At 39.2% G+C, this 27,278-nt stretch overlaps 1 protein-coding gene across 4 annotated transcripts in view; it reads right to left on the bottom strand.

Annotated features, from left to right (window-relative positions):
• DYNC2LI1 (dynein cytoplasmic 2 light intermediate chain 1) overlaps positions 1–26,394 on the bottom strand; it is a 62,179-nt gene extending 35,785 nt beyond the window's left edge. For 3 of the 4 annotated variants that reach the window (XM_041754784.1, XM_041754783.1, XM_041754781.1), the window contains exons 1-7: positions 26,247–26,394; positions 24,034–24,142; positions 11,823–11,857; positions 9,497–9,566; positions 7,562–7,650; positions 1,331–1,517; positions 298–366 (exon numbers count right to left, since the gene is read on the bottom strand). In XM_041754784.1, the coding sequence (XP_041610718.1) occupies positions 298–366; positions 1,331–1,517; positions 7,562–7,650; positions 9,497–9,566; positions 11,823–11,857; positions 24,034–24,142; positions 26,247–26,254 (567 nt within the window). In that variant the 5' untranslated portion in view covers positions 26,255–26,394. The remainder of the gene's footprint in view (positions 1–297; positions 367–1,330; positions 1,518–7,561; positions 7,651–9,496; positions 9,567–11,822; positions 11,858–24,033; positions 24,143–26,246) is intronic. The other variant, XM_041754785.1, reaches the window with a different exon arrangement.
• Between the last annotated feature and the right edge of the window lie 884 nt (positions 26,395–27,278).

The raw sequence follows: 27,278 nt of genomic DNA, 5'->3' as shown, positions 1-27,278 counted from the left end.
ACTTTCTTCAATTTAAAAGTTGGGAAGTCAGTCCTATCCCTCAGTGACTGGGTGAAAGATTCAGTTTCTCAAGCTCTCTGATCCCCATTCTACTGCCTTATCCCCATTCTACTGTATGTATTGTTCTTTACGTATTTTCTCTTTCCCCACTATGTCGTTTTTCCAAAATCTTTAAGATGTGTGACTCCTTGACCTCTCCCTCCTAGAGTCCTTTCTCTCACTTCACTATTATTTTTGTTCTTCTCCCATAAAGCCTGAGTATAAACAACCGTTTTATCTAGAAGTGGAAAAGCTTACCTGAAAAATATCGTATTTACTTCCAATTATGACCAGAGGTATTAGAAATGGGTCAACTAATTCACGGTCCTGTTAACAAATACATTTCATTGATTTATTATAATTGTTTGTACTATGTATTTAGCAAACTCTATTGACTTCCAAAAATACACCATTTTAGTCTTTTCATAGATGCTGACTTTGTTTGCTTGACCAAGAGTTTGTCCTAATATTTAACTTTGACTTAACCTAAGTTATATTTCTCAAGTATAAAACTAGAAATGGCAGTTCCCTAAATTACCATACTTATTTGTCACGTCTATCCTATTTTCTTAAATAACATGTCATCTGCCTGTTTTGTTTTTCACTGTTTGGTATTATCTTTTGTTGCAATAGCATTTACACTGCATAGTTGTGAACCATAAGCTATCAGTTTCCTCCTGATATTCCCTTATGTAAAACACATTTGTATAAACCCTGGGCAATATAAAATATTGCTATAGGTTTTCTAGAAAATGATACTCATATTTGTATTTAAAGAACTTGTGTTACCATCAATACAACTTTATAATTTAATTAGTTGTCAGATAATCAAAAGATATCAAATATGTGACAGATACTAAATGAATGTAAAATACAGAGTGGCAATGAAGGCTGTGAAAACTACTCATTGTTTACATTTGTAGCTTCATCTGGTCTTTGCCAGATGACTTTTGTACAGTCTGCTTTTTTATCTTCGTTTTACAGAGATTATAAAATCAATATCAAACTACTACTTCAAAATTCTGTTTCTTTTGATTGGTATCCTATGCCATAACAATCACAGTGGATGTCTACATCCACTACATGTCTACATCCAAGACATGAGAAATCCTTTCCCTGGTTTTGCTCTCACTGAGGTTTTATTAAATTGCTGTAATTTTCCAGTGAACAAGTTCATCTACATCAAATGAATTTCAAATCATGCATAAAAATTTAAGGAAGTTGTTTGTGATGTTATCTTTAACTACGTATGGGGCTACGGATTCTGGAAATAATCCCAACAGCAACTCACTGGATGGTCCTTCTGCATATTACTCCAGATCTTCTGTCTCATTTCAGAAACTGCTTTAGAATTTGTCTTCCCCAGTTTCATTATCATTTTGTCTACATGGCTTTTTGTGGCTTGTAACAGATTTTCCATAGTGGGCCAAAGGTCATTAGGTTTTGAAAGATCCAAAACAAGAACAATAGAAAATGTCCTAAAAAAATAAAAGTATCTCTTTTAAAAAACTCAAAATAATTAGTTTTGAAACCTTATTATACTGAAATTTATTAGCTAAAAAGTAACACTACAGCTTATAAAACATAGCAGTATTCTAATAAAACACCCCCCACACCACCAAAGTTATGGCCTTATTTATTCCAGTGCTTTTCTCTAGTGATATTTAAGTATTACAACCAACTGTGGCACTGAAGGTTTTATTTGCACTAATAATAATCCAATTCAAATAATCTGCAAGAACAGGATCCAACAATGTGATGACTGGATCCAATTTTACTGTGTCCTCCAGAGAAGGGAAGCGAAAATAATAGAGCACAGCAACAACACAAACAACACAACAATTAGGTGAATGAGAATGAATGTATCGATGGCCCCAGCCAGGGGACTACCTCATTTATTTAATCTTCACAACAATCCTTCCTAGAAGATGTTATGATGTCTGTCTTATGGATTAGAAATCTGAGGCACACATTTATATAACTAGTGAATTCTAGAGCTGTAGATCCAAAGCCACGCGTCTTTATACTCTAACACAGGGCCTCTCTGAAAGCACACCCTTGACCACCACACACACCACTGCCATCGCAGTACAAGTGAACATGTACTGGTGTCCATGTAAGTCAAGCATGAATCAAACTCAGCAACAACCAATTGATTCAAAAATGGGCAAAGGGGACCCCTGGGTGGCTCAACGGTTGAGCATCTGCCTTTGGCTCAGGGCGTGATCCCGGAGTCCTGGGATCGAGTCCTGCATCGGGCTCCCTGCGTAGAGCCTGCTTCTCCCTCTCCTATGTCTCTGCCTCTCTCTCTCTCTGTGTCTCTCATGAATAAATAAATAAATAAAATCTTTAAAAAAAAATGGGCAAAGGACTCAAACACCTTTCTTCTTTCTCCAAAGAAGATATACAGATAGCCATTAACATATGAAAAGATAAAAAAAAAAAAAAAAAAAAAAAAAAAAAAACATATGAAAAGATGCCCAATGTCCAATAGCCTAATCGTTACAGAAATGCAAATCAAAACCACAATGAGATGTCACTTCATTAGGATAGCTCTGATAAAACAAAAATAGAATCAATACACCAATAACAAGTGTTGGTAAGGAAACAGAAATTGGAACCCTTGGCATTATTGGTGGGAATGTAAAATTCCTACTGTGTTAAACAGTATGCTGGTTCCTCAAAAAATTTTTTAAAAATTTAAAAGATTTCATTTATTCATGAGACAGAGAGAGGGGCAAAGACACAGGCGCAGAGGGAGAAGCAGGCTCCTGATGCGGAACTCGATCTCAAGACTCTGGGATCATGCCCTGAGCTGAAGGCAGAGGCTCAACTGCTAAGCCACCCAGGCATCCCCTCTATTTAATTTTTTGAGGAAAAAGGGACACCTGGGTGGCTCACTGGTTGAGCCTCTGCCTTCAGCTCAGAGTGTGATCCCGGATCTGGGGATCGAGTCCCACATCGGGCTTCCTGCGTGGAGGCTGCTTCTTCCTCTGTGTCTCTGCCTCTGTGTGTCTCTCATGAATAAGTAAAATCTTAAAAAAAAAAAAAAATTAAACAGAATTACCATATGACCCAGTAATCCCACTTGTGAGAGTATCTGAAATCGGGACTCGAACACATATCTGTACACCAGTGATCACAGCAGTACTATTCACAAGTGCCGAAAGGTGGAAATGACCCAAATATCCAACCATGGATGAAGGCATCAACAAAATGTGGTATATGCACACAGTAGAATATCAATGGGATATTCTTATAAAGGAAGGAAATTCTGACACTTGCTACAACATGAGTCAACCTTGAAGGTATTCTGCAAAGTGAAAGACGTCAGACTCCTAAGACAAGACTCCCCAGAGACATCAGATTCATAGAGATAGCAAGTATAAAGGTGGTTGCCAAGGGCTGGGGAAGGAGACTGTAGAGAGTCAGTGTTTCCTGGGGACAGTTTCAGTTGGGGAGGATGAAAAGATTCTGGAGAAGGATGGTGGTGATGGTTGCCCAACAATGAAATTATGCATAATGCCACGAAACTGTACAATTAAAAATGGCTAATGTGATAAAATGTGAGGACATTTTATCAAAACAAAACAAAACAAAACTAGGAGTATTTCAGAAAATGGTCATAAGTAAGGACAGCCATAATCACAGGCCAATATATCCCTGATCAATAGGGCAAACATTCTGCTAGTATAGTGAGTTAGTTTGAGCAAATCAGCTATTTAGTATAATTCATATGAAACAGTAACTAAATTCTATACTACAGGTCTAACTTCAGAAAATATTCTTTTAGACAGTAACTATTGAGATTTTCTATAAAATTAGTATGCCATTAAATTGTATAGCCAATCAGATCTACATCATTTTAATAAACTGCTAACAGCTTTGCTTGACTATAATAAATAATATATACATTTATAATAGTAAGGAAGTCTAGTATGGTTAATGTTTAAAAATTGTTGACCATGGTTTCACTATTTTTACTGTGGTAAAATGTATCTAACAAAAAATTGATCATTTTCCAAATGAAAATAACTGTAAGTGAAAACAAAACAGAGGAGCGCCTGGGTAGCTCAGTCAGTTAAGCATCTGTCTTTGGCTCAGGTCATGATCTCAGGGACCTGGGATCAAACCCCCACGTCTGGCTCCCTGCTCAGCGGGGAGCCTACTTCTCCCTCTCCCTCTGCTGCTCCCCCTTCTTGTGCTCTGTCAAATAAACAGATAAATAAATAAGTAAATAAATTCATTCTTAAACAAACAAACCAGAAACATTCAAGCTTTTTCCAAGATTAAAATTTGTGTTTCCACTGCACTGGAAACACTTGTTACTTTTACCTTCATAACAAATGATAGGGATCCCTGGGTGGCGCAGCGGTTTAGCGCCTGCCTTTGGCCCAGGGCGCGATCCTGGAGACCCGGGATCAAATCCCACGTTGGGCTCCCAGGGCATGGGGCCTGCTTCTCCCTCTGCCTGTGTCTCTGCCTCTCTCTGACTATCATAAATAAATAAATAAATATTAAAAAAAAAAACAAAAAAAAACAAATGATAGCCAAAAAGAATTTTTGTTTTTAAAGATATTATTTATTCATGAAAGACAGAGGGAGAGAGAGAGCCAGAGACACAGGCAGAGAGAGAAGCAGGCTCCATGCAGGGAGCCCGATGCAGGACTAGATCCCGGGATCCCAGGATCAGGCCCTGGGCCAAAGGCAGGCGCCAAACCGCTGAGCCACCCAGGGATCCCCAGAATTGTTTTTATTTGAGTATAGCTGACACAGAATGTCACATTAGTTTCAGATGTACAACTTAGTGATTGACGAGTTTATACATGACGCTGTGCTCATCAGTGTCGCTCCCGTCTGTCCCATTACACCGCTACTATGGTATCATCAACTGCATTCCTTATGCTGTGACTTTTATTCCTGTGACTTACTCATTCTGTAACTGGAAGCCTGAATCTCCCATTCCCCTTCATCCATTGTACCCCTCCCTCCACCCACCTTGCTCTGGCAACTATCAGTCTGTTCTGTTTTTATAGATCTGATTCTGCTTTTTGTTTATTTTTTTTTAATATTCCATTTATGAGTGGAATCCTGCGGTATTTGTTTTTCTTAGTCTGACTTATTTCACTTAGCATAGAATCCTCTAGGTCCAACCACATTGTCTCAAATGCCACAATCTCATCCTTAAAAAACATTTTTTTTAAAAAACCCAACCACGGGATCCCTGGGTGGCGCAGCGGTTTGGCGCCTGCCTTTGGCCCGGGGCGCGATCCTGGAGACCCGGGATCGAGTCCCGCGTCGGGCTCCCGGTGCGTGGAGCCTGCTTCTCCCTCTGCCTGCTTCTCCCTCTGCCTGTGTCTCTGCCTCTCTCTCTCTCTCACTGTGTGCCTATCGTAAATAAATAAAAATTAAAAAAAAAAAAAAAAAAAACCCAACCACCTCTTTAAACAGGGAATGAAAGCACAGGAAATGCTCCATTACAGATTATCTAAAGTTTGTTCACTGCATTTATAATTACTCTATGAACAGTCATCTTAAAGATAAACAGTATCTAACAGCATTTAGCAGTATTATTTTTTCAAGTTTTGGGCTTTGTCCAACATAAGGAAATTAATTATGTGTCAAATTGATCCAAGTCACAGAACACTCGGAGATTTGTGACCGTATTAGGAGTGAAATGTTTATCATGAATTCCTTAACCACTCAGCAACCTACTCTCAATGCAGGCCTCCAGCTCCCCTTCCGTTGTTCATCATAACCCTGACCTCCCCTCTCTCCTCAAGCAAAACACAGCTGCTCTGGGCTTCTAGGGAACGAAGACTCACAGAGAGAGGCATGAAAGAAGCTGTGGAAAAATGTGGCTTCCACAGAAACCAGAATTTCGACAAGGCCATCAGGCCCAAACCCTGTTGGGCCAGAGGAGGGCAGTGAGATCACTTGACAAGGTGATGTGACAAGGTGATTTGACAGTCACGGCCACAACAGGGATCAGCTTCCCACCCAGGTAAGAGCAGTTCCCAGCCATTTTCACTCCTTTCGGCCTCAGGCCACACTGTCTGGCAGCTCTGGTTCCTCAGCTACTCCCTGTCCTTGCCCTCTCTTGCCCATACCACCAGGAGTGGCCTTAATTCCCAGGTGGCCTCTATGATTTGTCTCTTTTAAAGGAGGACAAATGAAATACCAAATAACTCTAAAATCCATGTTGCTGAAAAATTATGTCAGGGGAAAATAGTGGTTATACATGCAAAAGCAAAATCTAAACATACATAGAAAAAAATTCCACAACTGTACAAAGTATATTTACAAATGCTGAGAACACTGAAAGAAATACGTTGGCATGTTAACAGGGGTTATTTTTCAGGTGATTACAGGCGCTCTTACTTTCTTCATATCCTTCAATTTTTTTCCAAGATCTCTACATGAGCATAAACTATTTTTATAATAAGTAAAAGACAGTAAATTAAATTTCTTTAAAAGAAAAAATATCACTAGCCAGATAAAGCCAATGCTATCTGTATCTAGCTAGCTTACAGAAAAACAATTGTTCTGTTAACCAGAAATAATTCCATACCCTAAAGATCTTAATGGCTGAAATGTAACAAATAATTGTCAAGCTCTTTGTATTTGGTCCAGGCTGCAGCAATGGTTTGGGTTAAACTCTGACAGGAGTAAAATATTTCAGATGTAAAAATGTGTGTTTTCCTTGGCTAAGACACATTCCCAGGAACATTGTGAGAAATGTCACAATTTTCCACATCTGATTTGGCCAACATGTGGGAGTCATTGTCAGGAAACGCAACCAAAGAGTTTGAGGTTTTCCTCAAGTTTCTATTTCTTAAGGTCAGCAAATAGACTTTCTCCCTCCTCTAAACTCACTATTCCCTTGGGTGAAGCTTCTATGGTACTAATTAGCATTTAGTTCAAAGGTAGACTTAAATATCCAGTTGAAGAAAAAACTCAGGGCTGAATTAGCCCATATTCAAAAGAATTAAGCTTTTCAAATTGCTGTTTGCCAAATGAATTCATCGCTCAAGTGTTATTTGACGTATTTTGTTTGTTTGCAGCTTTGCAAAATATGTGACCAGTTGGAATGCCAGCTGTCAGCACAGGACAAACCCTGGTTCTTTTAAAATCTCTGTGAAAGCATTACACTTTAAGCGCATAGAAAGGCAGAGAATGTAACCCTTCAGCAACATAAAACTGCCCCCACCCCTGTCCAAATTCTGATCCCCAAAAGCCCACTTATATTCATCCTGTGGACACTACTGGGTCCTCACTAACAACTGTTCCTGGGGCACCTGAGTGGCTCTGGCGGTTAAGCATCTGCCTTCACAGCTCAGGTCATGATCCTAGGGTCTTGGGATGGAGCCCCGTATTGGGCTCCCTGCTCAGCGGGGAGTCTGCTTCTCCCCAATCCCTCTGCCTCCCACTCATGTGCACACATGTGTGCTCTAATAAATAAATAAAATCTTAAAAAAAAAAATTAAGAAACCCCAACTGTTCCTGGATCCAGCTCACTTACCTTAAGTTGTCATTTGTGATTGGTATGCTGATTAAGTCCAATAAAGAGGTTCCTCCACCCAGTTCCCAAAAGTGAGCAATATCTTTTGGCTGAAAAAACAAATGTTTTTCGTATTTAAATTTTTTAAAAATTAAGTAATGAATACTTCATTAGCATCAGCCGGTAATAATTATGGATACAAAAATATAGTCCTCACTGAACCTTTTCTCAGCAGTCAAAACTTGCCTCTTTCTCTATCCCATCCCTCAAAATGCACCAAAACCTCTATTCCAAAAAACAAAGATGAAACATTAACATGGGGATCCCTGGGTGGCGCAGTGGTTTGGCGCCTGCCTTTGGCCCAGGGCGCGATCCTGGAGACCCGGGATCGAATCCCACGTCGGGCTCCCGGTGCATGGAGCCTGCTTCTCCCTCTGCCTGTGTCTCTGCCTCTCTCTCTCTCTCTCTCTCTGTGACTATCATAAATAAATAAAAAAAAAAAATTAAAAAAAAAAAAGAAACATTAACATGGTAGGTGGGGAACAAGAAGAGTTTGAACAACTGATTCCCTTTTTATAGGATGCCTAAGCATTGGGGTTTGTAAGGGAAAGGCAGCCATGTGGGAATAAGAGCAGGTGTTCCTCGACAACTTTCTTCCACTGCTAGCTCATGGCTTCTCTGCTTCCACCCTGCTGCTGAGGAGCCCTCAGGATACCACAACTGTGTGAGGAGCGGACACAGTGCTTCCATTTAGAACTCTTAGGGAACACTAAATCTGAGAAAGACATAAATCTTCCAGAATGAATATGGAAAAGCCCAACTTGCCAACACAAAGTTTAGGGAAAAAAATATTTTTTTGACAAATTATCGTCTCATAATCACGAAGACTGTTTTGCTGTTGCTATTTGAATATTTGCTGTTGACATTTAAATCAGTAATGTTTATGGGGGGGGGGGGGAATAATTTTTCCCTGGAAAATCTCCCTGAGTCACAATTTGACGAAGGGGAGTTTTTAGAGCTCTTCTCAAAAGTGAAGCTCTGAAAGCTGTTTCAAAGTTTCCAGTGAAAAGGATAATCCCATTTCTACATCATCACTCATATCAAAATTCATGTGAGTCACAAAAGTAAAGTTCTTCTGCATCTCACTATGTTATTTCTTTTTAATCTCACAAGTTTGATAATCAACTTTCATTGGTGAATCTAGTAACAGGCAGTTTTAACTCTTACACATAGTCTAATGATCAAACATTTGGACTAGATCTGTAAATCTATAAAATGTTGCCTGTGTTAGGGGAGAAAGGGGCCTTCCATTATAGATTGTTCTTCCATACACCTAACTCTCCTTAAGAAATGACCTATTTTCATGTAAGAACTCCAAATGAGGATTCTATTTAGATTGTTTTTATCCTTCTAACATATGCCATAAACTCTCCCTTCTATCCTGAATAATCTCCAACTTTCCTTTGAACACTCAAGTGAAAATTGGATTATAACCAATTATGGCCTCTGGTCTCAAATACTGGTATTACTAACTTCAAGATATATTTATAAAAATGCTAATAATTTGGATTTTGAGTAGTATATTTTCAAATATATCCTAAAGGTTAACTCATATTTTTAGCAGATTTTTGGGGGAGACAGGATGTAACAATACTATTCCCACCTACGAGAAGAGAAAGTCACATTAACACAATTAATATAAATATTTCCAAGAACTGTACAAAAAATTTACAAAGGAACCTTATTACAGCATTTTAAGGCACAACTAAGAAGGCTAAATTATTTTCTGTTTGGGTTGGCTTCATGTCTCTCTGAGGTGCATTTGAAGTTTAAAACCACAGAGCTATGCAGTGTACAACTGGGTATGTTTACTGATAAGTTGAAAATATAAAACGAAGTCAACATTATTACTTCTCCATCCACAAGCATAGCAACATCACTTAAAAAGACACTCACTATATTATGCCCTTTTGCTCTTCTTCCATATGTATATTCCAAAGCTAAGGTTGGTTTTGGTGGCTCATCCCTGCACAATAAAGAGAGACAGTATTACCCTCGTGGGTTTTCTTATGCTATTATATTACCCAATTCATTTCCTCTTCCTCTTAAAAACTTGTTCTATTAATGGAGACGTTACTTTGTGGAATAGCAGTGTGGTAAACATGATAAAAACCTTATGTAAAAAATAAATAAGCCTTCGCAAACCACCTTCAAGGGCTATTTAGTCACAGCTGGAGAGGAATAGTGGCACCTGTGTGATGTGGCAACCCTTACAGGCACTGCTGGCGCCAGTGGAGGAGGCGGTGTGGCTGCCAGTGGTGGTGGCCATGTCGGGTGACAGCTCTGGGTATTCAGGTTATGTGGGAATCACTAATAGCAGGTTTGTGCTCAGCCCTGGTGTGGGCAGCTGGGAATCTAATAATTATCGATTCAATGGAGACATCAAGAGAAGACTTTAATATCATTCTCTATCTAAACTCATGGTTCAAACACGGGCATCACTTAACTAGTGAGAGCTAGATATTACATCAATAAGTTCTAAGAATGCACAAATGATTTGATGAATTATTTACACTGTGGCTTATACTGCTCGGTAAGCAGTTTTATGGTATATATCTACTTATTTACTTCAATTTTTTACTGTAGTGAAAAACATGTAACATAAATTTACTTTATTTTTAAGCATACAGCTCAGTAATGTTAAGTATATTCTAGAACTTCTTCATCTGGCAAAACTGAAACTCTATGTCCATTAAACAATAACTATTTTCCCCCTCCCTCCAGACCCTGGCAAACAGCATTCTATTTTTTGTTTCTGTGAATCTGACTACTCGGAGATACCTCATAGAAGTGGAATCACACAGTATTTGTCTTTCTGTGGCTGACTTATTTCACTTAGCATAATGTCCTCAAGGTTCATCCATATTATAGGATGCATTAGAATTTTCTTCCTTTTTCAGGCTGAATAATATTGCTATAGATCATTTTAATTTGGAGAACAAAGAGAAACAATTTTTAAATTTGTGATCTATATATTTATCTTTATTAAGTATTTTGCATATCATTTCTACATATGTCTTTTTTAGATATCTATATATGTATATACTATATTAAATATATATATATAAATATATATATATATATATATATATAGTAAAATGTTCGGTTATATTTCCTAAAAGATACGAATTTTCTTTTATGAAACAAAATGCTACTTTTAAGACAAAAATTTAACATATAATAGGCAGAACTGTCTTTTTTCTAAGTAGACTATCAGGGAACTGAAATTCAGCTCAGTGTTGTATTTCATCCTAAGCTGATGTTGTAGTAGAGGACTTATTTGCAGAAAGAAATTCATATGGTCTAAACAGAGCCATGATTCCTGGGATGGAAAGATGATGCAGGTATCAGTATGGATGGTTCTTCTAAGAAACAACTTTGTTTGTGAAAGGAATTACACAGTCAGGATTTTTTTTTTTTAATTAAGATTTTATTTATTCATGAGAGACACACACAGAGAGAGGCACAGAGACACAGGCAGAGGGAGAAGCAGGCTCCATGCAGGGAGCCTGATGTGGGACTCAGTCCTGGGTCTCTGGGATCATACCCTGAGCCAAAAGCAGATGCTCAACCACTGAGCCACCTAGGCATCCCCAAAGTCAGGATACTATTATTTAAACTTTTAAATAGTATTTTTCAAATGGATGATTTTTTTAATGTGACCTTGAGACAAAATTCCATCTATTTTGATGTTTTTGGAGAAGTTATAAGAAATAGGTGTTGGAATGAAGGGATATTTTCCGAAATCAGTTGAAGACTTTCCCTTTTAATTTCCTGCAATGTCCACTGTCCCAAAACTTAATTGGATGGCCAAACAGGTTAGGAAGTACAAATAACAAACGGTAAAAAGTAGTTTGAGGATCAACACTGTGCTTCAAAAAAGTTTCCATGAGCATTTTAAAGGTTATAATTAATGTTCAGATAATCATGAACTAGGTAAAATAATATCAGAGTAGCACAAAGAGTAGGTAAGTACTATCATAGTTATGTTCATTTCTTTCCCAAATAGGAAAATTCAGCAGTAATCCTGTATATATATTTTGTTTTTGTTGTTTTTATCTTTAAAGAAAATCTTAGAGGCCATACTAAGGATTCACTAAGAATTAAGTTATTGTTTGCACCTAAAATTCATTTCTCCTTCCGTATGTCTTTTAGAATCTAACTTGCCCTGTACAACTAGAATAAACAAAAAATGTAGTCTAAAGGTTAACATAACACTTACCTGTCAAGACACCTTAGAATAATAGTAGTCTTTCCCTGGGAATTAAAAAAGAAAGAATACTGTGTTAATGTCATCTACATGTAAAATTTTGTTATTGTTCATAATTGTGGCCAAAAATAGCTTTTAATCACTTGAATGATAAATTACCTGGAAACTAGAAACTTTCAGAGTTGTTCCTAAGTTTGATAAGTGGAAAAAGTTAACTGTCAACTTTCTATCACAGTGTAACTACACTGCTATTATTATAATTATAAAGTCGTGCAGATGACAAATACTAGCAAATCATACCTCACTTTAGTGGTCAACTTGGCAGCTGTCTGAAATTTTCTCTCTATTCATCAATGCTAATTACTGGTTAAGCAGATGATTAGTATCTTCTAATATGTTTTAATTCCAATTGTTGAAGTGGAAATAAAGAAGAAAGATAACATACAAATAAAGGACATGCTGCAAATATATTCAAAGTAAGCAATCCAGATGCTGGGTTAGAGTATTTTTTGTAATTTTATTTGTAGAAAATGAACTTATTCTAAGTTTCTTATTAGGAGTCAGAAAATATAGGTTCTGGCCATCTCTGCCACTAATCATGAAAGTTAACTTCATATCTTAGGGATTGGCTCAGTGGTTTAATTACTGATTTTTTTAAAAAATAGTAAAACTTAAAAAAAAATCTCTTACAAGAAAACAGATAAAAGAGGAACAGCAGGGGAAGCTCTAATGGAAGAAGCCTTTGGGTTCCAAGGAAAATAGTTTGGAAAATCCTGGACTGACAAAAACACAGAACATTTGACCAGATGTTTTCTCCTCAAAAGTTATAATTTTTTTTTTACCAAAAAAAGATGATCACAAATATATTACTCTAAATTATATCTGGGATATGATAAAATTGAATTATTTTTTTAGTAATGGGAAACATAATAATTGAAATAGGACCAAAAATTTAAATTATGTTAATTGGCAGGTATTACATCAGAGTGAAAAACTAGAAAAAACCTAAATATCCCCAAATAGGGGACTAAATCAATTATGACAATCCTTTTTTTTTTTTTTTTTTTAATTTTTAAATTTTTATTTATTTATGATAGTCACAGAGAGAGAGAGAGAGAGAGACGCAGAGACACAGGCAGAGGGAGAAGCAGGCTCCATGCACCGGGAGCCTGATGTGGGATTCGATCCCGGGTCTCCAGGATCGCGCCCTGGGCCAAAGGCAGGCGCCAAACCGCTGCGCCACCCAGGGATCCCTAATTATGACAATCCTTAAATGGAATAACATGTAATGATGATATAGGAACATACTAACATGGTAAAACATTAATAAAAGATTAGCATAACCCTGTTTTCAATATTCAAAATATCTTTTCCTGGTCTTTGAGATATACATATATACATACACATAAACAGATTCAGAGACAGACACAGAAACACACTCAAATAAACATCCAGGGTATATCACTTAGCTAACAGTGAATGTTTCTAGGTGATGGATTTGCAGGTAATTTATTTTATTTATTTTTTAAAGATTTTATTTATGTGAGAGAAAGAGCATGAGCAGGGGGTCAGGCAGAGGGAGACGCAGATTCCCTGCTGAGCAGGAAGCCCAACTCAGGGCTTGATCATGACCTGAGCTGAAGGCAGATGCTTAAACCCAATGAACCACCCAGGTGCCTGGTAATTTATATTTTTAAAGAAAGATCAGGATTTTCTGATTTTCTTGTACTGAATATGTATCACATGTAGCATATTTTAACATTTTTAAATAAATGAAGACTACAGTAGTCTCTTCTTATCCATGATTTTGCTTTCCACAATTTCAGTTACCCATGGTCAACCATGGTCCAGAAGCAGATGATCCTCATTCTGACATAGTATCATTGGGTCAGTAGTAGCCTAACACTATGTCACAGTGCCCACATCATTTACCTCACTTCATCTCATCACGTGGTCATTTTATCATCTCACAGCATCACAAGAAGAGTACAGTACAGTAAGATATTTTGAGAGAAAGACCACATTCAACTTGTATTATAGTGTTTTGTTATATACTTGTATTACAACATGTATTACATTGTTCACTCAGAGACTATCAAAATGAATCCTATCTTTCAGGTGACACTGGAAATCCAGTCTTTTCCTCTGACCTGTTATCCTTGGAACTCTAATTCCATAATCCTCTATGCATCCCTTCATCTGGCACAATAAGTCCCTTCCCTACTTCCAACATCCTTCCACTCTATAGCGCCAGCTCTATGATTAGCACACTCCTCAGTATCCTCAACTTCTTTTTCAGAATGTACACTCCACCTATTGACCTTACCTAAAATATGGCTGCCTCTGGACTACTTCCTCTACCATCTTGTTAAAGAAGGCTATTCTCTTCTACCACCCCATGTACTTCAGAGATTTCCTTGCTCCCCAATGCACCTTTATTTTTTTAAAGATTTATTTATTTGAGAAGTGCCTGCGTAGCTCAGTTGGTTAAGCATCTGCCTTCAGCTCAGGTCATGGTCCCTGGGTCCTGGGATCAAACCCCACATCAGGCTCTCTGCTTAGTGGGGAGTCTGCTTCTCCCTCTCCAGCTCCCTGATTGTGCATGCTCTCTCTCTCCCCACCCCATAAATAAATAAATTAAATAAATAATAAAATAAAAAATTTTATTTGAGAGAGGGAGGGAGGGATGGAGGGAGCGTGAGTGAGGGGGGACAGTGGGGAGAGGGCAGCCTCCAGACTCCCCGCTGAGCACAGAGTGGACACAGGGATCTATCCCACAACCCATGAGATCGTGACTTGAGCTGATATCAAGAGTTGGATGCCCAAATGACTAAGCCACCCAGGTGCCCCCCAATGCCACCTTTAAACAATTACTCTATTTCCCTCCTTTTGCAAAAGCCTTAGAGGCCTCTACCAGTCTACTGTGATGGCTGTTGTCATCTCTTCTGGCTCAGTCTCCCTTTCTCAGCTATTGTCATTAGTCTTGTTAACTTCATACCCACAGGGCAGCCCAGGTGGCTTGGTGGTTTAGCGCCACCTTCAGCCCAGGGGATGATCATGGAGACCTGGGATCAAGCCCCACATTGGGCTCCCTGCATGGAGCCTGCTTCTTCCTCTGCCAATGTCTTGTCTTCTGCCTCTTTTTGTGTCTCTCATGAATAAATAAATAAAATCTTAAAAAAAAATAATCTACTTAAAAAAAAAAAAAACTTCATACCCCATGTGGGCATGGGGAGCAACACATCTAACACTGATCTCTCAGTGCCTTTGCCTCCTCCCAGAGACTCTTTACTTCACTCTATTTCTGCCATATGTCACTTCCAAGGTTACATCTTGAATCATTTCACCACTGGAAACTGCATTACTTCCAAAATCACAAACACAACACATTCTCCAACCACTTCTTGAGGAATCCCCACAGTAACAATTCTTTGGCTATATTAAGAGGTCTTAAAAAGAGGTCTTAAAAGTCTGTTGACCCATCAACATTTCTTCTTCTCCACCAGCTCCCTCCTACCTCCACATCTCTCCTTTTCCACCTTACACTCCATAGTTTATCATTACAATCACCCTTGCAAATATCACCCCACCCCCCCCAAGCTTTCTCTAGCTTTGTCCTGGATCCACTCGGCAAAACCTAACCCTGGTAAACTCAATTCCCTTCCCTTCTCCTCCATGTTTGTACCCATGCGAGTGATGACAGAGAAAAAGTACACATGCTGTACAGAATGGTGTCATCTAAATTCTTAATCCCCATCTTCAAAACAGCAGTCAGCAATGACGGGAATCCTATTACGTTTGACTCGTATGTTCTCGCTCTCATTTGTTGTAACCGCTGTTTCATACATTTTTCTTCTCCCCTCAGAATACCCACTTGACCCTCTTCACCTAAATTACCTCTCTTTCCTCACTTCCTACCCTTAAAACTCTGGACATCACCCTCTCTTAAGAGGCTTTCCCAGTCTTCTAGCCTCTTGGGCTGAGTTAAGAGCCCTTGTTTCCACCATAGCATTTGTCTCATGCTATGTTGTGTAAGTACTAGCACCCAAGTTCCCACACAACAAAGAACATGTCTTTCATTTCTGTTTCCCCAGAGTCGGGCAGGATGCCTGGCACATAAAAGATGTTCAATAGATATCTACTGAATGGAAAAACAGAAGTATAGGAAAGAAATAGAGAAGGCAGTAAGGCAGTTTCTTTGGTAAAGGGTGATTACTATTAGCTGAACAATAGAAGCATTAATTGGTTGCTTCTCTTTATTTTTCAAAATAATATTCTGCATAAAGCATGGAATCAGATACTTTTTAAAGAACAACAGCCTCAAAAGTTCTACCTATATCAAGAGAGTTTGCCAATCTTCAAAAGCAAAATTAGTTTTAATTTACATAAATGAAAATAAACAGCTTGCATATGCCATAATCTACTTTTCTTTTTTAAGTATGGTTTCACAAATAACAAAACATGAATGGGCTGTCAAAACAACAAAATCTAGAACAACTGTTACAGAGAGTGACTAATGGAAGACACTGGGGGGCATTTTGTGTGTGAGCATTTGTGCGCTGGTATCAGTGATCAGTACTATTAGGATAAGCCGCCTTAAGGATATGGAAGTAGCTTATTATACAGAATACTTTTTGTAATAGAAATTTACTTGTACCATAAGACTAGTACTAGTTATTTACTCATTTTTAAAAATCCATGTATGCATCTATGTGGCAGTAAGCAGGAAATTGGAAAACTGGGACACCTGAGTGGCTCAGCAGTTGAGCGTCCGCCTTCCACCCAGGGCGAGATCCTAGAGTTCCAGGACTGAGTCCCACATCGGGCTCCCTGCATGGAGCCTGCTTCTCCCTCTGTCTCTGCCTCACTCTCTCTCTCTCACTCTGTCTCTCATGAATAAATAAATAAACAAATCTTAAAAAAAAAAAAAAAAAGGAAATTGGAAAAGTACTGTATCCAATGCAAAAATCACTCTCCTTATAACAGTAAATTTGTGAAATGTGTATATACTATAGCTGGGTTAAAATTTTAAAATATAAGTGATCCCTATGAAAATTTTATTTAAACAGTTAAGTTCAGATTTTTAAAAGTGGGCCAATACCCGGTGGCACAGCGGCTTAGCGCCGCCTACAGCCTGAGGTGTGATCCTGGAGACCCGGGATCGAGTCCCATGTCGAGCTCCCTGCTTCTGGAGCCTGCTTCTCTCTCTGCCTGTGTCTCTGTCTCTCTTTCTCTCTGTGTCTCTCATGAATAAATAAATAAAATCTTTAAAAATAAATAAATAAATAAATAAAATAAAAGTGGGCCAATAAGAAAACTTTGTAAAATGCAGAAATTAAAGACAAAATAAAAACACACTTGACTAAAATTTTATCATACATATTTCTACCTTTTATCTTTGCATTTTTAGAGTTGAGATCATACTGTATACAAAATTTCTGTCCTGCTTTTTTCAATTAACATTATATTCTTTCATTACTAACAACTATTTTATGGTTGTATAACATTTCCCTCCAATAAATATAATGTTAATGTTATGTATAATATCTCCCAATGATGGATGTCTAGTTGTGTGGGGAGGGCTCTCTGGGACACTCTCCAAGACAGGGGAGTGCTCTGACTACCTGGTCAATGACATCACCTGGCAAAGGTGTAGCCTCACTGATGCAGACTTTAGTTCCAGAAAGTTTCATTGTCAACATGACCCTAAGGTGGTAGCATGAAGCCTAAAAGTAAAAGAATAATAGGAACCCCAAATAGAAATGAACTATAAAGCCAAATAAATTCCAGCATCTTGGGTCTGCAAGCGTTGACCTTTTTTTAGACAGTGTCACTAGCCATTTTGCCTTCCTGGCAAGAACTTTGTGAGTCAAAGCTGCATGAAGACGTGATACATCTGTTCTTGCTCTGTATGGCCAATTCCAAAACCTTTCTGTATAGTGGCTAAATTAAACAAACTTACAAAGAGTAGGGAGAGGCCTCTTCCTACCAATCAATCAGTGGTCCTGGGGATGGGCTGCTATATTTTCCCCCATGCTTCCCACAATAACAAATAACCCTGTAACACACATCATTCATATAATCAGTAACTCCTTAAATGATAATCCTAAAAGTAAAATAACTGAAACCAAAATATGAATATTATTAAGATACTGACTTAGATACTTATTTATTTACTTATTTTTCCTGACTTACTTATTTTAAGATTTTCCTTATTTATTCATGAGAGACACACAGAGAGAGAGACAGAGACACAGGCAGAGGGAGAAGCAGGCTCCCTGCAAGGAGCCCAATGTGGGACTCGATCCCAGATCCTGGGATCACATCCTAGGCCAAAGGCAGAGATGCTCAACTGCTGAGCCACCCAGGCATCCCTTCCTGACTTTAAATGAACCCTGGCTTTTATACTCAAATGTAGTAGAAGACCTGAATGCTTGAATGCTTTCAAATGAGGAAATAAAAAACAAGTTAAAACATTTTTAAAAAATTTTGACTAATCTTATAATTTTTCCTAGATCAATAATAAATGCTTTCTAATTCTTACTAAGTATGGTATTGGCTACATACAAAATTAGTTTACCAACCTCAATTTTAATGGCTCCATGACCATGAATTTGAGTAAAATATGTAAATATTACTTTTAAAATGTAGTTATTAGAACATTAGATAATAAAAACAAAAATTTTATATTAAAATTCTTCCATCTGGATATGTTTCAATCACGTTTCAGTCGGAATACTCAGATGGCAATCAAAATTACTTAATTAACTTCTTCCTGGGCAGCCCTGGTGGCTCAGCGGTTTAGCACCGCCTTCAGCCCAGCGTGTGATCCTGGAGACCCAGCATTGAGTCCCACGTCGGGCTCCCTGCATGGAGCCTGTTTCTCCCTCTGCGTGGGTCTCTGCCTCTCTCTCTCTGATGAATAAATAAATAAAATCTAAAAAAAAAAAAAAACCTTCTTCCTTACAGTGTACAATTCTTAAAGTCCTCAGGTGACATAGTATGGTACTCCATGTGAAATCAGCATTCTGTTGACCTGAAGGGTATGCTACACCTGAGCATGTATCAACTTATGGATTTTGGCTGACGTTTCCTAGTTGTGTGGCGATAAATAACATTATTAGAGTCAGAGATGACAAATCAATTTTATCGCAAGTGCCAACACCTTCCGGGAATGCTAGGGATTAGATGTCATCTTCAGGCTCAGTAGAAAAGGGTGTTGTGATCAATAAGTTACGTGTGGAAGATGTGTAACTAGTATCTGCTATCTCTTAAGGAACCCTGGAAAGCATCCTCTCACAACCAGAATATACTTGAGAAAACTGGAAAAGGAAAAATTTAGAAGTCAAGACATTTCCTCCCCACTTTTCTTCTACCTAGAAGTTGAGGTATGGAAGGAGAACAGGAGCTCTGGGAAGAAAAAGGCTAGTCAGTGACTAAGTTTTCTGGCCCATACCTTAGGATACTGGAGTAATCACCTGCTAAGAGGAAATCTATGTTAAGAGAATGATAAGACCAATGCCTAGGGACTTGACAATCTAAATCAGAGTGGAGAGAATGAGAGAAAGAAGTCCAAATAAATTGAGATGTCATTAGGTATGATATTAAGAAAAATTTTAAGACAATAATGGAAGAGGGTCCAAGTAATTCACAAGAGAAAACAGCTGAGCCAAGGCCTAGAAAGAATATTCACAGCGACACATACATAACAGTGCAGGTAATAAGTGCAGTATTATCACAGGGAAGCAAAATGATCTCATATGATTAAGCATATAACTTACGAGTGCAATATATTGGTGAAAAGGAATAAAAAGAGACAGAAAGGGAGAGAAAATACAGCACACTTTGTATATTTATATGGAAATTTATAAATATGCATGAAAAATGCATTTGGATGAAAATAATGAGCAGAACAGATGTAATGTTGTGACGGTAATTAGACTGTTGTCTGACCATATGAAATGAATTAAAATATGGTATCTCATAGTACACATCACAAGAGGAATACAGATGAAGTCTAATAGTGAAGAGGATATCAAATATTCAAAAAAGCTCCTACATCAGTTTGAATTTTCGGTCATTTTTTGTCATTTTTTTGGTCATTCCCAAAGGAAATAATCCAGACTTAGACAGAAACTAGGATCAGACGGAGATTAAGTGACTCATCGTAATGTAGGATTCTATGTCCACATAAACATTCAATCCAGAGTGAGGTAAAAATAAAGGAAATTTTAGACATTCAAGGATCTCATAAATTTTACTTACCATATAATGCTTTCCCAGAAAACTACAAAAAGAATGTGCTCCATCAAAATAAGTGAGTAAACCAAGAACAGAGAAGACACAGGATCCAGGAAAGAAAGAAGAAAAAGGAATTCTCAAGATGTTGGGGAAGGATGGTAGCTATGCAGCCGGTCCTGAGAACCACAGTACAGACCAGCACAATAGTTAAAAGACGACAGGACTCTGGCTGGAGAGAACTTTCAGATGATCGGGTACAGCTACCTAGATGAAGATCGTATTGAATGCCTGTTGGGGACTGTGAAATTAGAATTAGAAATACATAGCTGGGGAGCCAGTTTCAAGGATAGTCCTGAATGATCCTCCTTGATGGTATTCATACCCAGGCATGGTCCCTCACGCTGTATCAGAGTTGGTCTTTGTGATCAATAGCTTATGGCAGAAATGACAGCACATCACTTCCAAGATCAGGGTATAAAAGGCTGCAACTTCTACCGGCGTGCCCTCTCTCTTTTGGATCTCTTGCTCTGGGGGAAGCAAGCTGCCATATTGTAAGCGGCCCTATGGAGAGGCATATATGTGGAGAATTGAAACCTGGCCAACAATGTTCAAGGAACTGAGGCCTCTTGTCAGCAACCATGTCAACAAGCTTGGAACTGATCTCCCAGTTTAGTTGAGCTAGGAGAGGACTTTAGTCCCAGACGACATCTTGACTACAACTTCATGATAGACCCTGACCCAGAACCACATAACTAAGCTGCTCTCAGACTCCTGGCCCTCATACACTAGATGAGATAATGTTTACTGTTTAATTTTTTAAATATTTTATTTATCCATTTGGGGGAGAGAGAGAGAGAGAGAGAGAGAGAGAGAGAGAGAGAATGAGAGAAAGCATGGGTGGGGAGGTAGGGAGAGGGAGAAGCAGGCTCCCCATGGAGCAGGAAGTGCAAGGTGGGGCTCGATCCCAGGACCCCAGGATCATGACCCAAGCTGAAGGCAGAGCTTAGGCAAACTGAGCCACCCAGATGCCCCATGTTTGCTGTTTTAAAAGCTGCTATGTTTTAGAATAATTTATTATGTAGCAACAAATAACTAGTGCATATAAAAACTAAGGAACACATAAAAGCTAAGCAAATAAAAAAAATTAAGGCATTTTTAAACTTCTGAGAAAAGTTATTCAAGAAAAAGAAAGTAGGAGCACCTAGGTGGCTCAGTTGGTTGAGCAGCCAACTCTCAATTTCGGCTCAGGTCAGGATCTTGGGTCATGAGACTGAGCCCCAAGTGGGGCTCTGCCCTGGGCATGGAGTCTGTTTGAAATTCTCTTTCTCTTCTGCCCCTCCCCTTGAGTGTGCACACACTCTCCCTCTAATAAATAAAATCTTTAAAAAAAAAAGAAAGAAAGAAAAAGAGGGATGCCAGGGTGACTTACTCAGTCAAGTGTCTGACTTCAGTTTGGATCATGGTCTTAAGGTCCTGGATCAAGCCCTGCGTTGGGCTCTGTACTTAGCAGGGAGTCTTGCTTGAGATTCTCATTCTCTCTCTCTCTCTCTCTCTCCATTTGCCCCTCCCTCTGCTCGTGTGCTCTCTCAAATAAAAAAAAAAAAATCTTAAAAAAGAAAGAAAGAAAAAAAGAAAGAGAAAAGAAAGGAAGGAAAGGAAAGGAAGGAAAGGAAAGGAAAGGAAAGGAAAGGAAAGGAAAGGAAAGGAAAGGAATCCATTTGGCTCAGCAGCAAACAAGTTTTAGAAATAATAACACTGAATATTGGGATCCCTGGGTGGCGCAGCGGTTTAGCGCCTGCCTTTGGCCCAGCGCGCGATCCTGGAGACCCGAGATCGAATCCCACGTCGGGCTCCCGGTGCATGGAGCCTGCTTCTCCCTCTGCCTGTGTCTCTGCCTCTCTCTCTCTCTCTCTGTGACTATCATAAATAAATAAATAAATAAAAATTAAAAAAAAAAAACAACACTGAATATTAATTTAGCCCAAAACTATAAAAACAACTATGTTGCAGACTAGGGCTGGAAATGAGCATTTAAAAGTGATAAACTAAAAAATAAAAAATAAATAAATAAATAAAAGTGATAAACTAGGGGCATCTGTCTGGCTCAGTCAGTAGAGCTTCTAACTCTTGATCTCAGGGTTTTAAGTTTGAGCCCCATGTTAGGTGTGGACATTACTTAAAAATGTAAAAAAAAAAAAAAAAAATCATTTAAAAAAAGAGCTAGAACTAAATAATCTTCTACTATTATCAAAAATTCAATAGATAATTTCTAACACTTTAAGTCTAAAAATAGCCTATAAGCTATTTAAGAAATAAAGAATTACAGGGAAAGAAAAACAGATTTAGGATATGAAAGAGGCCACTTAAAGGAGAAGCCCTGAACAATGTGGAGAGGTTTAGTATTTTGTGCACCTTTTGATTATCTTTGAGTTTTTAAACCAATATATTAATCACTTTAATAAAAGTAATTAAAAATATAGACTGTAACAGAGGATCCAATCTGAGAAAATTAAGGACAAAACAGCATTATGCAAAGAACATAGATCTCAAGCTCAACCTTAGTTAACAAGGTTATGGGATTACTAGAATTTTTCTATACAATAACAGGAGCACAGCATTTGGAAAAAGAGAAGCTGGCAGACCTTCTAGTCTAGTGCAGTTAAGCAAAATCTCCAAAGTCCTGTTCCTTCCCAAGAATTACACATTAGAATAGTTCCAGTTAAGAGTTATAAAATCATGACAGGGAATCCATAACCAATATGGAATCCATGCCACAGAAGGCATGACTGAAAGAAAGGAAGATATTAAAGCTGAAATAGACTCAGAGAGACAAAGTGGTTGCCATTAATTATTTGAAGGGTAATTTAAAAATATCTCAAGATTTAAAAAGCAGAAGAAAATTCAGACTTATTTCTGTACTGTTACAAATCAGAATTAGGACCTAAATTGGGACCTTAGAATTAGGAATACCAAGTATTTATATACTTTTACAGGCCAAAATTGCAAACATTGGAAGTTACAATGAGCCACTCAGGTTTTCTTGTTAATTAGGAATTCAGGAAAATGGAACCAGGTTGCCTTGTAGAAGACAACTCCCTCCCTCCCCCCCCCCCCCCCCCCCCCCCCCCCCACATTAAGAGAGTCAAACCTAAACTATACAACCACTGTTTATAGTGGCTCTTAACCTTTTTGAAGGTGCTGGAATGGTTCTCCTACCATTTTCCATAAAAACACTGATACACAATCACGCACAATTCTGCATACATTTCTAGAGTTCACTGGTCCTAAGAAGTATCTCCATGGACCTCAGAGTAGAAGACTAAAGTCTCCAGGTTTCCTTCAGTTTCTGTGACTCTAGTTAGATAAGAGAAGGGTAAATGTATCATACTTTGTCAGGTTATGTTTTTTGTTATCTATATTCTTTTTTTTTAAATTTTATTTATTTATTCATGAGAGAGAGAGAGAGGCAGAGACACAGGCAGAGGGAGAAGCAGGCTCCACGCAGGGAGCCCAATGTGGGACTCGATCCCGGGACTCCAGGATCATGCCCTGAGCCGAAGGCAGACGCTCAACCACCAAGCCACTCAGGTGTCCCTGTTATCTATATTCTTGTTTCAGTTGTGTAAGTTACCTGACCTACAGCCATCATATTAGCATTTATGGTGCCTTTGGGGTAAAAGGACTGCTCTAATGGGTAGTCTAATTTGAAACAAGTGCTCCTTCCTCTGCGGCCCAAGTCAGAGCAACCACCTGACACAAGAAGTACTCAGGCTGGATGCTGTCCCTACTCACCCATGAGCAGGGCACCCTCATACAAAGCACAACCAGCTCCAAGGTAACCAGGAGTCCAGAGATTGGTCATCTGGCTAAAGAGTTGAAGTATCCACATTTTTACCAAAGTATTAAAATGAATTTTCCACTGGTAGCTAAATTATAATACTTGGGGAGGGGGGGCGGGGAAGTAGGAAAAAAAGTGCATTACCCCATTTTTACTGCCAATGAAGAAAACAGATTTTTCTCCAATTTCAAGTCCATCACCTTCACTTCCACGTTTTTCCACTTCGGCTTTTGCAATTTCCCAGAGAGTTTCACTATGAGGGGCAGAAAAACAAAATTTGGAGAATCATAGGGAATCCTTTCCAATATTTATTTTAAGCTCAGAGAAATTTTATTTCAGTTAAATTTATAAAACAAATCAACACTATCTTCTGGGAGACAATAAGCTGATAAAACTTCCAAGGATTAGTCATTTTCTTTCCACTGGTTCACAAAAGAAAGGCTGAAAATGATAAGCAGAACCTTTGTCACCAGGATTTGAGGCTGTCTTCTTTTGGAGCTTCCAGCCAAGGTTGGAAGCTGTACGTGTTAACTTCCCAGACATGTACATGAATGTACAAAGAATTTTAGAAATCTGTAACTTGAAAACTACCAACATCTAGGAATATGGGGAGCATGTAAAGCCAGTATACCAAACAATCTTTGTTTTCTTAAGTATTTCTTGTTTTTAAATTATATTTCTGGCTGAAGTTTCCACTTTTTCATATATAAAATATAATGAAAGAAAAAAATTACCTAAAATCACATTTTGAAAATAATCTTTCCATTCATCTCTCTACAAACATATAATTTTTCACAAATAAGATTATACCTTTTTAAAATTAAAGTCTAAATGAAAAATGGAGTACTGAACTAAAAAAAAAAAAAATACAGAAAAGATTTGATGTGTTCTAAGCCTGAATCTGCTACTTTCTACATATACCAACTTGGGCAAATTACCTAACCTCTCTGGATTATTCATTCCTTTATTAATTCAACAAATATACATTGAGCACCTAACAGATGCGAGCTTCTGTGCTATTCCTCAGGCTCACTTCTGTTTCTTCATCTCTAAAATGCCAATAAAGAAGAACACCAATCTTCTAAGACTGTCATGATTGATTGCTAAAATAAATGTGCTAATTCATTTCATTCAGGGCTTGACCTGCATATAATTATCTAAAATTATTGAGAGCTTGGGGCACCTGGGTGGCTCAGTCACTTAAGCGTCATGACCCCAAAGTCGGGGATGGAGCTCCACCTTAGGCTCCCTGCTTAGCCCGGAGTCCGCTTCTCCCTCTGCCCCTCACCCCACTTGTGCTTTCTCTGTCTTTCCCTCTCGCTCGCTCTCAAATAAAATCTTTAAAAATATTGAGAGCTTATAATAATTACTATTCAAGAAACAGGGATGAAGAAAGGGGCTATGAAAGACCAATACAGGTGTTCCTAAATGCACTAAAATGTATGCATTTATTTCAAGGTGAACCCCCCAGGAACTCAGCCCAGGCCTGTCTGCTCCTCATTGACACACCACCCTTTCAAAATGGGGTTATCTGCTTTCCAAGCTCCCAGAAAAGAGGAGAGCAGGAGGTGCGGTCACTTATTCAAGTGACCGGTGGAAATTTGTAACCATAAACCATAACTGTGTAACTGCAACCAATCAGGCCACGATGGGAAAGCAGCGGAGTTTTTCACATTAAGGTTCAGAGCCTCAGCAGAGATCAGGTAGGCCGTGATCCAGAGAGTGAGAAGAGCAGATCTACCCTGCTCTGAGAGGGACTCCAGAAGCCCTGTACCCCGACGTCCTCGTGGGAAGGTTCGTGGGATCTTGAGGGCGGGCAATGGAAGCTCGCGTCACAGAACCGGAGGGTCCAGATGCGCGTTCCGGGCCTCCCGCTCGGGCCTCCCGCTCGGGCCTCCCGCTCCACCGCCTTCCACTGCTGCGGGGCGTTCTCCAGGCCCCTCCACTCACGGTGGCCCTGAACCCCCGCGCCTTCCTGGCGGAGGGGGAGGGGACGAACTCCGAGGAGGTGGCTCTGCGGCCTAATCCACTGCCTGAACCTCTGCTTCTAGAACATTCCTTGGCCTGCAAGAAATTCTTACTAAGTGAACGGGTGAAGCTGAGGGATCTTTCAAAATCTTACTTTTCTACCTGGAGAGCTTTTCTACCTGCCGAATCCACGTGCTCAAGGCGCGTTCCTCGGGATCCCTGACCATCCAGAGAGGGGTTGCCGGCAGAAAAGACCCAGGGTTCCTCTCCCTAAATATAACCTCCAGCGGTCCTCCCTCCCCTGCCCCTGCCAGGCTGGGGTGGCAAAGGGGAGAAAGCCAGGCTCTCGAGGAGAGCTAAGCCGGGCGCAAGCAAGGCCGCGGGGATACCTGGGCATCGCGGCTCCGCCGACCCGAAGTCGTGGGCTCAGCGTCGGGGCCGCCTAAGATCGGGCCGCCCGCCGGCTCCCGACCCGCCGGATCTCTCGGACTCTTGGGTTGCCATGGGAGCGACGTCGCAGGCGGCGTTGCGTGCGGAAGAGGGGCATCCTGGGAAATGTAGTTCGCAGCGTTCCTTCATCCAGTCTGGCTTATTATCTCCTCCTCTAAGATAGAAGACAAAGAGGTGATACGTCTGACAAGCCTGCTCTGAGAGGGACTGACAACCCAAAAGCTCTGGCTGGAAGTGTTCTTTTACATAAAGAGTGTTCTTCTGAGTACCGGACTATATGCCAGGGGTGTCTGCTCTCTGTCTCCAGTCACTTTTCTCTCCCTGATAGCAACGCTTTGGGAATGAAGGGTGAAACAAACTCCTGAACTATTTTCTAGTGATTCACCAGAGGCAAAGAATATTTATTTTAGTATTTTCCAGCTTCCTGCTTGTTTGGTTGTTTCGGGGTTTATGCATTAGCGCATTATTTATAAATGAGTTAATAAAGCAAATGCATCTCCATGATACTTCATTTGGATCCATATGGATTCATCTCTGAATCCATATCAAACATTGAGTTATTACTATAAATGCAAGAGTGCTACACAGAGTATGGAATGGAGAGGTAAGACAAGATCCCTGCTCTTGAGAAAGATGCAACTAAATATAATAACCCAAAACTAAATATAATAACCCAAAGAAAGTCAGTGATATAAAGTATTGTAGAGAAATACCAAAAAATCACATAAGAATAAGTTTTATGCTGAGGGGGTTGTTGAAACATTTCATCAAAGTAGCAATATTTGATCTATTTTGAATGCTCAGTGGACCCGGCCCCTCTGGCCCAAGATGTCTTGAATATTTGAAGGAGATACTCTCCTTACACCTTTCTGCCCTTTGGCTTGTTGATATTCAAGAAGGTGGGCTTTAGATGGATTTAGATTTACATTCTGACTCCGCTACATTGGCTAAATTGCCACCTTGTCACAGTG

Source organism: Vulpes lagopus, chromosome 5, assembly GCF_018345385.1.
Source record: "Vulpes lagopus strain Blue_001 chromosome 5, ASM1834538v1, whole genome shotgun sequence".
Lineage (NCBI taxonomy): Eukaryota > Metazoa > Chordata > Mammalia > Carnivora > Canidae > Vulpes > Vulpes lagopus.
The sequence above is the reverse complement of the archived record's forward strand: the minus strand, read 5'-3'. Positions and strand labels throughout refer to the sequence as shown.